Raw genomic sequence first — 15,177 nt, forward strand, 5'->3', positions numbered from 1 at the left:
GTACCCTATCCAAATTAAAAGATCCAATATGTGCTTCTCTCTGCACCAAACTAAACAATTATAGTGTAAGCAATTACAATTTGTTAGTTGCATCCCAGTCTGGCTAGAAAGAATCAATCAATTTGAACAGTTGGAAGGGCCTTCACATTAACCAAGAACAGGGATGTCAAACTCATGTCATCAAAGCATCATCACATAATGTATCGGGACTTTTTTCTCCTTTGCTAAATTGCATCTGGCTCACTGGCCGCGAGTTTAACCCCCCCCTAACCTAGAATGTTAAGATGCGATCTTGTCTTCAGGGCCATTCCACTATCAGTCCTAATTGGGAATCAAAACTTGCCTTCCGTCCCCTGTCCTATTGCTCTCCTATATCTCCTATACCTTTCTTCTATTCCTATATCTCTTTTTCTATTCTTTCATTGATATGTTCTATTACTATATCTTCTTTTCTATTCTTTCTTAGATATATTTTACTATGAGTATCTCTTCTATAACCTTCATCATATATTTTACTGTGTGTGTGTGTGTGTGTGTGTGTGTGTGTGTGTGTGTGTGTATATATATATATATATATATATATATATATATATATATGTGTGTTAAAATGTTTTCAGCTTAACACATACAGAATATAGTTGTCGGCTATAAATATATTAACTGCCTTGTAGTGGTCCTGGGTTGGGCCTAGAGGCAAAAAGGAGCTGTGACGTTCCTTAAATATACCAGGGTGATCCGACTTAAGAAAAACATATATATATATATATATATTTGTTTTCGTAGATTTTCACGGGTACAGGTATGACGGTCTTGGTATATTTGAGTTTCTTCCCGTATAGGATTTGGAAATTTCTGCGACGTTTCGACGAGGTCACACTCATCATCTTCAGACTGGTGTTTCTGTCCTTGTTCTAAGGCGAACACTGCGAGACCTGAGCTGCCTTCCTTCTATAAATACTGGTGGCTGGGTGTGGTTTGATGGCTCAGCAATTGCCTGCTGTGTAGAAACTTCCTGGTGAGTCAGTGGGGTAACATCTGGGGTCGTTGATGTAGCTGAAGTATGCTGATTAGTTAATGTTGTTGATTAGGCGTGATATCCTGAGTAGTTGGAGCTTGCAGGCTATTTGATTGTTTTGCAATGTGTGTTCTAAGTCTAGTTTCAGTTTTTATGGCTGGGTTACTTTTGAGGGCTGGTTTCCAGATGTCTGGTAAGCGGGAGGTATCATGTTCATATTTTGGGGATGTTTTTCTATCTCGATGGCTTCCATGATTATTCTTTTGCTGTAGTCTTCTGTTTTGGAAATTAATTTAGTGCTGTCAAAATCAATTTCATGTCCTGTAGTTTTGAAGTGTTGGAAAAGGGAGGAGGTTTTTTCTTTTTTCTTGCATTCTTATGTTCTGCAACACGTGCATTTACTCTCCTGTTGGTTTGTCCAATATATGTGGCTGGGCAGATTTTACATGGTATTTGATAAACTCCCAGCTAGAAAACCAGGAGAGCAAAACATGAACCTACTGGGCCCACCAGAAGTTGGGAAACAGGCCGTTTCTGACCTCCAGAGGGCCTCCCGGGAGGCGGGGGAAGCTGTTTTCACCCTTCCCAGGCATTGAATATGGATGTGGGCACTCGAGCATGCACGAAAGTGTGCGCTCACGCTCTTTTGGCACCCGAGGAAAAAAAGGGTTCACCATCACTGCCCTATACCATTTCTGACAGATGACAGTCCAGTTTCTTCTTGAAAGCCTCCAGTGATGAAGCTCCCACAAATTCTGAAGCCAAGATGTTCCATTGGTTTATTACTCTCACTGTCAGAATTTTTTTTTCCTTATTTCCAGGTTGAATCTCTCCTTTTTCACTCTCCATCCATTATTTCTTGTCTGGCCTTCAGGTGCTTTGGAAAATAGCTTGACCCCCTCCTCTCTGTGGCAGCCCCTCATTATGCAAGTCAACCTTGTTTTCTGGGATAACTGCAGCCAAGCAGTTAAATGAAGAAATGAATAAAAATACAGCTATTAGGCAGTTGGACATAAACCAAGTTTGTGCCATTGTTAAAAAAGAAGTTACTTTTAACGTTACTATTTTAAAATTCTACAATCCTTTTCCAATAACTCAAAGTGATTCAGAAAAATAATGAGGGATTATTAAAATTTAATTTATTTAAGACATTGATACAGAGTACTTCATCCAATAAATTCCAGAATGGCTATCAGCAATAACCAATAATGTATTTTTTTAAAAAAAACTTAATATTCATTGTCAATATGCTGACCAAACCAACCACATAAACCAAAACAAAGAGTGTATTCTGTATATCCTTACAAAATAAAATAAGGAATTCATGTCAGAAAAATTGACATCAAGGGCTTTGCCTATTAAGTTGTCAAAACCAGGCATGGCCAATCTGTCCAGTATATCCAGTAATATACAAGTGGTTCCTTAGAAATGCCACCTCAGCAACTGAGGCAGAAAATTCTTATATGAGATCTAGAATCACAGAGGAAACCAATACAATTAGCATAACAGATTTCTGTTGGAAGATTTCTATGAAAATAAAATTTATTGTGGATTTCAAGTATGGCCACTTGAAATCTTCCGAAGTACATATTTATTTGTCTTACATTAATTGTTGTTGCTGCCTTTCTGTTTCTGAGTGAGAGGATTTTTTTATTTCCCAATGGGAAATTCCTGAAAATCTTGTCTCCAAGTAGCTAAAACGAATCTCTACCCTGAACAATTTTCTTCTTTTGCAACAGTTTGTAATTATCCAGCCAAAATGTAAAACTTAAGAAATGTAAAGATAAAATTGCTAACAACTTTTATATCATTTCTGCTAACAATGAAAGTCTGAAGAAATCGGAGACAGGAGCAGCCAACTCAACACTCTTAAAAGCAGGCTAATGATAGGGGATGAATAACAAAGAATAGTGGGTCAACCTATTCTCCAAAGCACCTGAAGGCAGGGCAAGATGGAAACTAATGGATGCAATGGATTGAAACTAATCAAGGAGAGATGCAACCTAGAAAAGGGGAAATTTCTTGAAGTGAGAACAAGTAATCAGTGGAATGGCTCGCCTTCAGAAGTTGTGGCTGCTCGATAACTGAAATTTTTTAAGATGAGATTGGACAGCCATTTGTTTGAAGACCTCCAAAGTCCCTTCCAACTCAGTTATTCTGTTCTGTTATCAAGCAGGGGAGCTCAAAAACCCACATGCACACATTTGCGACATTCTGACATTAATCTAAATGCATCTTAAAGTTCAAATGTTCAAGTATGAATCAACCATCTCATTGACTCTATTTTCATTGGAGAGAACACAAGAATTATGATCAATTTTCTACATAATACAATCCGACTTACCTTTTTTTCTGAAGGGGAAAGAGTTGAAATCTTATTTTTTTAAAAAATGAAAGGAAAGGGGGAAAAATGGAATACAAAGGCGAGAGGGACAGAATGCTTTTGCAGAAGCCTTTAGATTCCTGAACACTATTTTTTTCACTCACTTGTCAATAAACGTTCTTCCTGGCTGCATCACCATTGCTGGGGATCCATCTTGGAATGGAGGGTCCCGCAAAATTCTGTACCTCACAGGTTTGCAGTTTGAACAAAGAAGACTGTGTGGTATGGAGATCAACTGTGCAGCATCTACCTCCATCTTCTCGTCAAAGGTATAAATCTTTACTTCAGACACCTTCTTGGTAAGGTTCAGTTTCACTGTGAGGGGGACATCACAGAATGTATCCACTGGTCCAAGGTGTACAGAATCCCCCTGCTCTGTCAGGATCTCAATATCTGACAGCGCTTTGGAATTGGTGGAGAAATTTGTGGTCCATATGAGCAAAGAGTCAGAATACACGGGATACAGAAAATAGAGCTCCAAAACGCAACCATGAGGCTTAAGGCAAGGAGTGGTCATGCTCACATTAAACAGATTAAATTCAGGGCTCCAGGCCTGCAAACTGGTTTCACAGGTTTGAGTTACATCCGGAGGACCTAGAAGGACAAAAACAATGGAAGAGTTTTTTGAATAAGCAAAGTGAAGTGGAATTTTAAAGGCAGGGTCATAGGGACAGGAGAAAGGCGGTATAAAGATTTGGAAATAAGGTCTACCATCTCTTAATGAATAATTTTTTTAATTCACTGGCATTCTAATTTCCCATATAATAATTATTGAAAAACTAGCACTGCTGGGGGAATAGGTAGAACAGAAATCAGAATACTGTAATAACAATAGCACTTAGACTTATATACTGCTTTATAATTGCTTTACAGTCTTCTCTAAGCAGTTTATAGAGTCAGCATATTGTCCCAATCTGGGTCCTTATTTTACTGATCTCAGAAAGATGGAAGGCTGAGTCAGTCTTGAACCAGTCAGAATCGAACTGCTAACAGATGGCAGAATTAGCCAACTATTTTTATAATTAGCCATATTTTTTTTCTGAACAGGTATTTCCCTTGCCTACAGTGATACCTACTTACCCTACTGGTTCAGAAGTGCATGCTTCTTGCACACTCGTTCCACTCTTGTGGGTGCTTCCCCCCCCACACACACACTCTGCTGGTATGTGCTTTTTCACTCTCTGCACAAGGGCAGAGCATTACAAAAAACAAAATGGTGATTTCCCGGCAGGTGGTTGGAACCTCGCACTGCCATCGCTACTGGTTCTCTGAACCACCTACTACTGCTACTACTGGTACGCCCGCATTGGGCCAAATTAGTAGCATTTCTTCTTGGTGCTAATTTGTAAACATTCTTACATATATGAAAGGACATGGATCTTTCAGACTTTAGATTAAGGTTTAGTTCAGGACAAATGCTGCATATTAGAAATGAATTTTCAGGTTTCTGGAAGTTACACTCAGCAACAATATAATAACTAATTTTATATTACTTTTTTTCCTTTTGCAAAATTTCAACTTACAAAATTAAGCTTGTATAATCTCCATAGGAAGGGGCACCGATCTCTGGGGTGGCGGAGGGTCGGAATATCCCTGTGTTGCTGGGGAGAGGCAGATATGGCAGGGGCCACAGAACTAGCCGTTCCAGGGGAATGAGGGACCGTTGCTTAATAACGGTCCCTTGTTTTGGCTCTATGAGCCCAATCTTGGGCACTGGTGATGAGTGTAACTCTGGCCCTGGGCTCAGGTTGCTGCTGCTTAATGCCAGGTCGGTGGTAAATAAAGCTCTCCTCATCCGGGATCTGATCCTGGATGAGGAGGCCGACCTGGCATGTATTACTGAAACCTGGCTGGGCCCAGAGGGAGGTGTTCCTCTCTCTGAAATTTGCCCAGCCGGGTTTCAGATATGGCATCAACCTCGACCTCAGGGAAGGGGGGGAGGAGTGGCTATTATAGCCAGGGAGAGCCTTTGCCTGCGTGGACTCATTGCTCCGGAAATTGCGGGTTGCGAGTCTCTCTTGATGAAGTTGGACTTAGGGGTTCAGGTGGGCTTATTTCTCACGTACCTGCCTCCAAGCTGCGTGTCAAAAGCCCTGCCTGTGCTACTCGAGGAGGTAGCCGGGTTGGCGGTGGAGTTCCCCAGACTTATTGTCTTGGCGGACTTCAACCTGCCGTCACTCGGTGAAACCTCTGGGTTGGCACAGGAGTTCATGGCCACCATGACAGCCATGGACCTGACTCAAGTAGTACGGGGTCCGACTCATGAGGGGGGGCACGCACCTGACATGGTATTCCTTTCCGAGCAATTGAGTAATGGTCTGAGACTAAGGGGCTTAGAAGCAGTGCCTTTGTCATGGTCAGACCATTTTCTACTACGGCTTGACTTCCTGGCTCCAATCCTTCCCCGCAGGGAGGCGGAACCAATGAAGATGTTCCGCCCCAGACGCCTGATGGACCCAGAGGGTTTTCAGACGGCGCTTAGGGTTATTCCAGAGGCACTCATCCACAATTCGGCGGAGTCTCTTGCGGAGGCCTGGAATACGGCTGCTGCGGAGGCTCTCAACCGGATTGCGCCTTTGCGACCTCTCCGTGGCGCTAGACCCCGTAGAGCCCCATGGTTCAACGAGGAGCTCCAGGAGTTGAAACGCCAAAAGAGACGTCTAGAGAAGCGATGGAGGAAGAGTAGGTCTGAATCTGATCGAACACTTGTAAGAGCTTTTATTAAGACTTACAAAGTGGCGCTCAAGGCGGCAAGATGCGCATACCATGCCGCCTTGATTGCATCAGCGGAATCCCGCCAGGCCGCTCTGTTTAGGGTGACCCGCTCCCTTCTTAACCAGGGGGGAGTTGGGGAGCCTTTGCAGAGTAGTGCCGAGGAGTTTAACACGTTTTTCGCTGATAAAGTCGCTCAGATCCGGGCCGATCTCGACTCCAATTGTAAAACAGAGTCGACTGACAATGAGTCAGTCAAGGTGACTGGGGCACGTACTTGTCCACCTGTCTGGGAAGAGTTTGATCTGGTGACACCTGATGAAGTGGACAAGGCCATTGGAGCTGTGAGTTCCGCCACCTGTTTACTGGATCCGTGTCCCTCCTGGTTGGTCTCGGCCGGCAGGGAGGTGACACGGAGCTGGGCCCAGGAGATTACCAACGCTTCCTTGGGGAGGGGAGTTTTTCCAACACTCTATAAAGAAGCGCTTGTGCGCCCCCTCCTCAAGAAGCCTTCCCTGGACCCAGCCGTACTTAACAACTATCGTCCAGTCTCCAACCTTCCCTTTATGGGGAAGGTTGTCGAGAAGGTGGTGGCACTCCAGCTCCAGCGGTCCTTGGAAGAAGCCGATTATCTAGGTCCCCAGCAGTCGGGTTTCAGGCCCGGTCGCAGCACGGAAACCGCTTTGGTCGCGTTGATGGATGATCTCTGGCGGGCCTGGGACAGGGGTTTATCCTCTGTCCTGGTGCTCCTCGATCTCTCAGCAGCTTTCGATTCCATCGACCATGGTATCCTTCTGCACCGGTTGGAGGGGTTGGGGGTGGGAGGCACTGTGCTTCAGTGGTTCTCCTCCTACCTCTCTGGCCGGTTGCAGTCGGTGTTAGTGGGGGGTCAGAGGTCGACTCCGAGGTCTCTCCCTTGTGGAGTACCTCAGGGGTCGGTCCTCTCCCCCTTGCTATTTAACATCTACATGAAACCGCTGGGTGAGATCATCCAAGGACATGGGGTGAGGTATCATCAATATGCCGATGATACCCAGCTTTACATCTCCACCCCATGCCCAGTCAACGAAGCGGTAGAAGTGATGTGCCGGTGCCTGGAGGCTGTTGGGGCCTGGATGGGTGTCAACAGACTCAAGCTCAACCCGGATAAGACGGAGTGGCTGTGGGTTTTGCCTCCCAAGGACAATCCCATCTGTCCGTCCATTACCCTGGGGGGGGAATTATTGACCCCCTCAGAGAGGGTCCACAACTTGGGCGTCCTCCTCGATCCACAGCTCACATTAGAGAACCACCTTTCAGCTGTGGCGAGGGGGGCGTTTGCCCAGGTTCGCCTGGTGCACCAGTTGCGGCCCTATCTGGACCGGGACTCATTGCTCACAGTCACTCATGCCCTCATCACCTCGAGGTTCGACTACTGTAATGCTCTCTACATGGGGCTACCTTTGAAAAGTGTTCGGAAACTTCAGATCGTGCAGAATGCAGCTGCGAGAGCAGTCATGGGCTTGCCCATGTTTCACCATCACTCCGCAGTCTGCATTGGCTGCCGATCAATTTCCGGTCACAATTCAAAGTGTTGGTTATGACCTTTAAAGCCCTTCATGGCATCGGACCAGAATATCTCCGAGACCGCCTTCTGCCGCACGAATCCCAGCGACCGATTAGGTCCCACAGAGTGGGCCTCCTCCGGGTCCCGTCAACTAAACAATGTCGGTTGGCGGGCCCCAGGGGGAGAGCCTTCTCTGTGGCGGCACCGACTCTCTGGAACAACTCCCCCCGGAGATCAGAACTGCCCCTACTCTTCCTGCCTTCCGCAAACTCCTCAAAACCCACCTTTGCCGTCAGGCATGGGGAAACTAAACATCTCCCCCTGGGCACGTTGAATTTATATATGGTATGCTTGTGTGTATGTATTTTAGTATATGGGGTTTTTTAAATTTTTCAATATTTTAATTAATTGGATTATGTATTGGATTGCTTTTCACTTGTTGTGAGCCGCCCCGAGTCTTCGGAGAGGGGCGGCATACAAATCCAAATAATAAATAAATAAATAAATTTAGAATTTGCTTTTTTCCCTACTAACAACTGATAATTTTGCTGCTCAGTTTCATGGGCACAACCCGGGGGTCACCTAGCACTGAACTTAGGGCAAAAAAGATACTTCCTATATATAATAGTCTCCTATATACAGTTTCAAAAAACGCCTGAGGCAGAGAGAGAGAAATACATAATCAGCAACACTGCAAAACACCACTTTCCTAGTGGACTATAATTTTTCAAATAACTGACAAAAACAACAAACACTGAATTACAGTCAGTATCTGGTGTGATGACTCAAAGGTGATGGGGTGATTGTGTGTGTGAGAGAGAGAGAGGGGGGAGAGGGAGAGGGAGGGAAGGAGGGAGGGAGGGAGGGACCACTCCAAATATCTTAATACACAAAGTGGGATTAAAACTCACAATATCCCAGTTTCTAGCCTTAACCACTGAGCCAAACTGGCTCACTCACTCTCTATCTGCATATATAGACACACACCAAAAGACAACCAGATTTTTTTCTTCCTTTGTCATAATGCAGAAGACAGGGGAAAGAAAGAGTTCAATGAAGTTACAGATTTCTAGCTTACCTTATTTTCAAGTGAAATAACATTTGTGGTTCACAAAAATATTCTTGGCTCCATCTCTTTTCCAAGCACAGTAAAACAGGGCAGAATATTATGTTACCTATGGTATATATCCTCACCAACATCAAGAGACTCCCTGAGTCCCATTGGGAGTGGGCAGCATAGAAGTCGAATTTAAAAATAAATAAAACCTTACCGGAAACACAAGAAAATAGAACTGCAGGGAGCATTGGGACAGAAAGATTGGTGGGCACATAAGAATTCAAATATATTGTCCTAGACCAGTGTTGGCGAACCTTTTTCGTACCAAATGCCAAAATGGGAGCATGTGTATGGGGGGGGGAGCACCGGAAACCAGAAGAGCAGCTGCATAACACATATGCATGGGAGCACCAGTGCATTCAGGAAAATGTACTATTTACGGGACCATCTCTTGCCGCATACCTCCCAAAGACCAACAAGAGCACACAGAGTTGGCCTTCTCCAAGTCCTGTCAACTAAGCAATGTAGGTTGTCGAGGCCATAGGGGAGGGCCTTTTCTGTTGCCGCCCTGGCTCTATGAAATCAATTCCCCCCCCCCCCAATGTCCGTACTGCTCCCACACTACTGGTCTTCCATAAGGCCATGAAGACCTGGCTTTGCCAGCAGGCCTGGAGTCCATGAACAAACAACTATCATGGCCAAATCATGTGAATGGTATGCATGTATGTTGTCTTGATTGTTTAATTATGGGGGGTTTTTAATCAGCGTTTTAGTGTTTTAGATAGCATATTTGACTTCTTTTTATTGCTGTTGTATTTAAATTGTTATTGTAAGCTGCCCTGAGCCTTCAGGATTGAGTGTCATAGAAGTCGAATTGAATTTAGATTAGATTAGATTAGATTAGATTAGATTAGATTAGATTAAATTAAATTAAATTAAATTAAACTAAACTAAACTAAACTAAACTAAACTAACTAAATTAAATTAAATTAAATTAAATTAAATTAAATTAAATTAAATTAAATTAAATTAAATTAAATTAAATTAAATTAAATTAAATTAAATTAAATTAAATTAAATTAAATTAAATTATTACATTACATTACATTACATTACATTACATTATTAAATTTCCGGATTTTGACGTGTGCATGCATGCCAATCACCTGGTCTTTCAGTTTCTGGTGCGCATGCTGGCCAGTGGGCATGTGCACACCACAACGCAAAAGAGCAACAGGCAATGGCTGGCATGCCCAGAGAGATGGCTCCCCTTCCGCCACGAGTTCCATAGGTTCACCATAATGGTCCTAAACCATGTTGATTATCGCTGCAAATTCTTCCACACAATTCTACTGGCAAATGGATTTAAAGAACAGGTCACAAAAGCATCTTACTTACTGGTCTTTCTCAAGCAATTTCTCAAGCAATTTCCATTCTGCAATATGGGCACAACAATGTTCACTTGTTTTTGGCAGCTTGTAAACACTGATGAAATAATGGCTGCATTCACATAAAGGAGTTTGTCTGCTTTTGATCATTAGCCTTATCATGTAGTGTTATGTGAAAGGAATCCATTTAATGAACCATGGTTTCAAATCTTTAGTTTTGCATTACAGGAGAATACAAGGAGTCCTTGATTTATAACTCTCCATTTAATGACCTTTTGAAGTTACAACAGCACTGAAAAAAGTGGCTTATGACAATTTTTTCACACTTGCTACCTTTGCAGCATCTCCATGATCACATAATTAAAATAAAAATTAAGACAGTCCCAAGGTCAATTGTAATCTTTCCAGATGATTTTCAACAAGCAAAGTCAAACGGGGAAGCCAGATTCACTTAGAGATGGCATGATTCACTTAACAACTGCATTTATTTCCTTAACAACTGTGGCAAAAAAGGTTGTAAAATGAGGTACAATTCAGTTAACAATTACCTCACTTAGCATTGGAAATTTTGGGCTCAATTGTGGTTGTAAGTCAAGGACTGCCTGTACAGTCAATATACTGGCATAAATAACTTATTATTATCCTGGTAAGGTGGCATGGGATTCCCTTCTTTTTTCTTTTCTTTTTATAATCTTACCTTTTTTCCTCCAGCTTTAAGCTCCTGAAGTAACTATACTATGCATAATTATTAGGCAAGTGAGCATTTTAACCATATCATTATTTTTATGCATATTTTCTATCTCCAAGCTGTATACGCTTGAATGCTTATTGGATATAAGCATCTCAGGTGATGTGTATTTGTGTAATGAGAGAGGGTATGGCCTAAGGCGATCAATATCTTATATCAAGGTACGCATATGAGGAAATAAATTTTGAATGCAGACTATTGATTTACTAAATAAGAAAAAGGTGAAAATAAGGATTCAGAAATGGAAAATATGGACTAATGTACTATTTGTACAATGTATGTATGAATTGACATTTAAGTGGATAGGTGTTGAAAATATTTCAACCCATCTAACATCTATTAATCTTAAATTTGAGTCAATTTGAGAAAAGAAAAAAGAGGGAAAATCTAAATATTCTCTATTTTCAATCAATTAAAAATCATTAACATCATTAATCTCCCCAACAATTCTAAATTCAATTCCATTTATGCATTAATCCAAATCAGTATCACCTACTACATATCTTATTATAATCAATACTTCTAACTTTATTAAAACAGATCAGCAATTCCTAAATTCATATATCTAAATAGAAAAAATAATTAAAGTTAAAAAAAGAGCAAACAAAACAATACTCCAAGCTTAATCAACCTTTCTCAAACTCCAATTTCTTTAATCTGAGCAGAACTTTGAACCGAACCCTTTTCTTTTTTATTTTTTTTGTATCCCCTTTTTGATCCCCTTTTCCATTTTATTCTTTCTATTCTTCCTTCTAGGAAGGAAGGTCTTTGTTAGAAAAATAAAGGGGTTATTGGATCAAACTTTGGACACTTGACAACGTAGTTATGATGGTGGCAATGTCCCAGGGTTGTGTGAACATCTTTTAGGATCTTCTGACAAGCAACTGCAGGGATTCACTTAACGAATATGGCAAGAAAGGTGGTGAAATGAGGCAGAACTCACTTAATAACCGTCTTACTCAGGAGATGGAAACGTTGGCCTCCATGGGGTCAGAACAAAAGTCGAGGATTATCTGTCTGACCAGTGCACTCAGTGCAGATCAGGAGTCCATTTTGAAGCTCCACAGAAAACATCAAGAGGAGAAGGCAGGTTGTCCTCGACTTACAATGGTTCATTTACTGACGGTTCAAAGTTGCAGTGGCCCTGAAAAAAGTGACTTATGCCCCTTTTTCACACTTACAACCTTCACAGCAGCCCCATGATCGTGTGATCAAAACCTGGCTGCCGTTTCATATTTATGACCGTCAGGGCCGCCGATAGACAGGTATTACTGGGACTGCTGTCCCGGGCCTGGGGCAAATTGGAAAATTGGGGGGCCCCGGGCCCCGGCGCCCCCCAAAAACTCCCCAACCCCGAAGAGAGCCTGAATAATGGGGGGGGGCGGCACTTCTCCTGCTGAGCCCAGTCTTCTCCCGGTGGCTTTCGACTCCTGCAAGGCTGGCCTCGGCTCCCCTTCCCTAAACCCCCGCCAGCCCCCTCCTTCCCTTCCCGCCCTGCCCTCCTTCCCCGAGGCGTCCCTTGCCCAGCTCTTCCGGGAAGGGTGGGCCTCCGCCCGCGCAGAAAGCATCCTCCCTCACACCCAGCGCCGGCCATGGGGGCTTCCGCCGCCGCCTTCCGCAAGGCCCCCAGAGGAGCCGCGTGGGTCTCCAGACTTCTCCTGGTGAGTCACCGCGGCAAGGATGCGGGCGAGGGAGAAAGGGGAACCCGGCACCTTGCGGTAGAGGGGTAGTTGGTTTGTGGGGAGCGGGGGAGGGAATTGTAAAAATCACAATTTCGTGCGTTGCTTTTTCTTTCTTTCTCTCTTTCTCTCTCATTCTTTTTTCTTTCTCTTGCTTTCTTTCTCCCTCTTTCTTTCTCTCCTTCCTTCCCTCCTTCCATTTCTTTCATTCCCCCTCTCTTTTTATTTCTCTTTCTTTTTCTTTCTTTTTCTTGCTCTTTTTCTTTCTCTCTTTTACCTTCCCTTCCTCTATTTCTTCTTTTCTTTCTCCTTCCTACCTTCTTCCCTCCCTCCCTTCCTTCAGTCCTTCCTCTCTTACTCTCCCCTTTTATAAGTTTCCTTCCTTCCTTCCTTCCTCTGTTCCTGTCCCTTCCCCCTTTCTTTCTTCCTTTCTTTCTTTCTTTCTTTCCTTCCCTCCCTCCATTTCTTGCTTTCCTTCTCCTTTCTCCCTTCTTTCCTCCCTCACTCCCTTCTTTCACTCCTTCCTCTCTTACTCTCCCCTTTCACACCTTTCCTTGCTTACTTTGCACCCTTCCTCTGTTCCTGTCCCTTCCCTCCCTCCTTCCTTCCCACCCTCCGTCCATTCATTCACCCATTCCTCTCTTGATCGCCCCTTTTACAATTCCTTCCTTCCTTCCTTCCAATGTGGGCCCGGGCCGGCAGAGTAGTTTGCTTTTGCACCCCGTCTCGAGCTCCCTTGGTGCCAACCCGGCCCTCCCCACTTCAGAGAGAGGGGGGAGAAAGAGAGAGAGAGAAAGAGAAAGAGAGAGATAAAAAGAGAAAGAGAGAGGGAGGGAGAGAAAGAGATAGAAAGAGACAAAGAGAGGGGGAGAGAAAGAGAGAGAGAAAGAGAGAAAGGGAGATAAAAGAGAAAAAAGAGAGAAAGAGAGATAAAAAGAGGAAGAGAAAGAGAGAGGGGGAGGGAGAGAAAGAGAAAGAAAGAGAGAAGGGGAGAGAGGGAGAGAAAGAGGGAGAGAAAGTGAAAGAGAGAGGGAGGGAGAGAAAGAGATAGAAAGAGAAAGAGAGAGGTTGGGAGAGAAAAAAGAGAGAAAGAGATATAAAGAGAAAGAGAGAGAAAGGGAGAGAAAAAGAGAGAGAAAGGGAGAGAAAAAGAGAGAGAAAGGGAGAGAAAAAGAGAAAAAGAAAGAAAAGTAGAGAGAGAAAGAGAGACAAAAAGAGAAAGAGAGGGAGAGAAAGAGAAAGAGAGAGAGAGAAAAAGAGAGAGAGATAGATAGAAAAGCAGGTGGGGGGGCACACCTATTTTGCCAGCCCTCGGATGGGCCATAGGGATCCAGTGTATGTGGAGGGAGAGGTCCCCAGCTTCTGTTCTGCAGAGGGGAAGCCAAAGCCCCCGCATGGGTTATGCAGAGTGCCAGTGTTTGGGGCAAGGTGGAGGGTGGGGATCTTCCTTAACCCCCATTTCTTTGGTGGGGCTAAGAGGCCTGCCCAGCAGGGCTGATGTGTTGTGGAAGGTCTTGTTGAGGGAGACCAGTGGAGCCCCCCCCCCCCGCTCCCATCCCCAGGGAAGGGGGTTCTGGCATCACTGCCACTGGCTTTGGAAAGAAGCCCCCGGCCTCTTCAGGGGGTGGAGGGAGGGGTCCGTAGCACAGGGCTGGACAATGGCTGAAGACAGTTGACTGCAGCTTTCAGAATTCCTCAGCCAGGAATATGAAGAAGACAGTTTGAAAATTTAAAAGGGAAGGAAGGAAGGAGGGAGGGAGGAAGGGAGGGAAGGAAGGAGGGAGGGAAAAGAAAAAGAAGAGAAAAAAGGAAAGAAAGAAAAAGAAGAAAGAAAGAAAGAAAGAAAGAAAGAAAGAAAGAAAGAAAGAGGAAGGAAGGAAGGGAAACAAAACCAAAAGAGAAAAGAAAAAGGGAAGGAAGGAAGAAGGGAGGGGGGCCCCAGACACTTAGGCTGTATGGGGCCCCAAAATTCCTGATGGCGGCCCTGATGACCGTTGCTGTGTCATGTGACTCCCTTTTGCGACCGTCTCACAAGCAAAGACAATGGGGGAGGAGGGGCGGAGAAGCCAGATTTGCTTAGCGACCGGGTTTCTAACTGATCCATGCCCAGGCATGAAAATGTGCCGCTCAGACATTATACTTTTCCGCCCACACCGAAAAAAAATTAGAGGGAACATTGCTGGAATGCCCAGAAGTACAAGGTATTCAGTGCTCAGAGACATGGCCAAGGAAAAGAAGGTTAAAATCCAACAACCCCTGAACAAAGTTTTGCAGTTTCTTAACATTTTGGATTGTCCAAGAACACTGTCAATTAATCCTCAAAAATATAACTTGCCTAAATTAATTAATCCTCAAAAATATAACTTGCCTAATAATTGTGCACATGGTGTACATTCACATATGATACAATAATTTCCAAATAATTTTTTTTCTTCCCCCTTTTCTCAATGCATACATATCAACTCACCGTTGCAACAGCTTAAACAATCTATAGACTAGGGCCAGAAAGATAAATATTTACTCAGATGTAAAGTCAGTCTAAAGCTTTCACTATTTCTTTTAAAGCTGTGGAGCAGATTATTTAATTTACATGATATGGCACTGATTCATAGTGTTATTTCATTTTATTTTTGAAGAGAAAGAGAAAAA

General features: G+C 43.6%; 1 protein-coding gene across 1 annotated transcript in view; it reads right to left on the reverse strand.

The window, feature by feature from the left end:
- Positions 1-15,177, reverse strand: part of PAPPA2 (pappalysin 2) — a 178,167-nt gene that overhangs the window by 90,208 nt on the left and 72,782 nt on the right. The window contains exon 7 of the mRNA XM_070746692.1: positions 3,503-3,992. Coding sequence (XP_070602793.1) covers positions 3,503-3,992 — 490 coding nt within the window. The remainder of the gene's footprint in view (positions 1-3,502; positions 3,993-15,177) is intronic.

Source organism: Erythrolamprus reginae, chromosome 3 (genome assembly GCF_031021105.1).
Source record: "Erythrolamprus reginae isolate rEryReg1 chromosome 3, rEryReg1.hap1, whole genome shotgun sequence".
In the NCBI taxonomy this organism is placed as follows: Eukaryota; Metazoa; Chordata; class Lepidosauria; order Squamata; family Dipsadidae; genus Erythrolamprus; species Erythrolamprus reginae.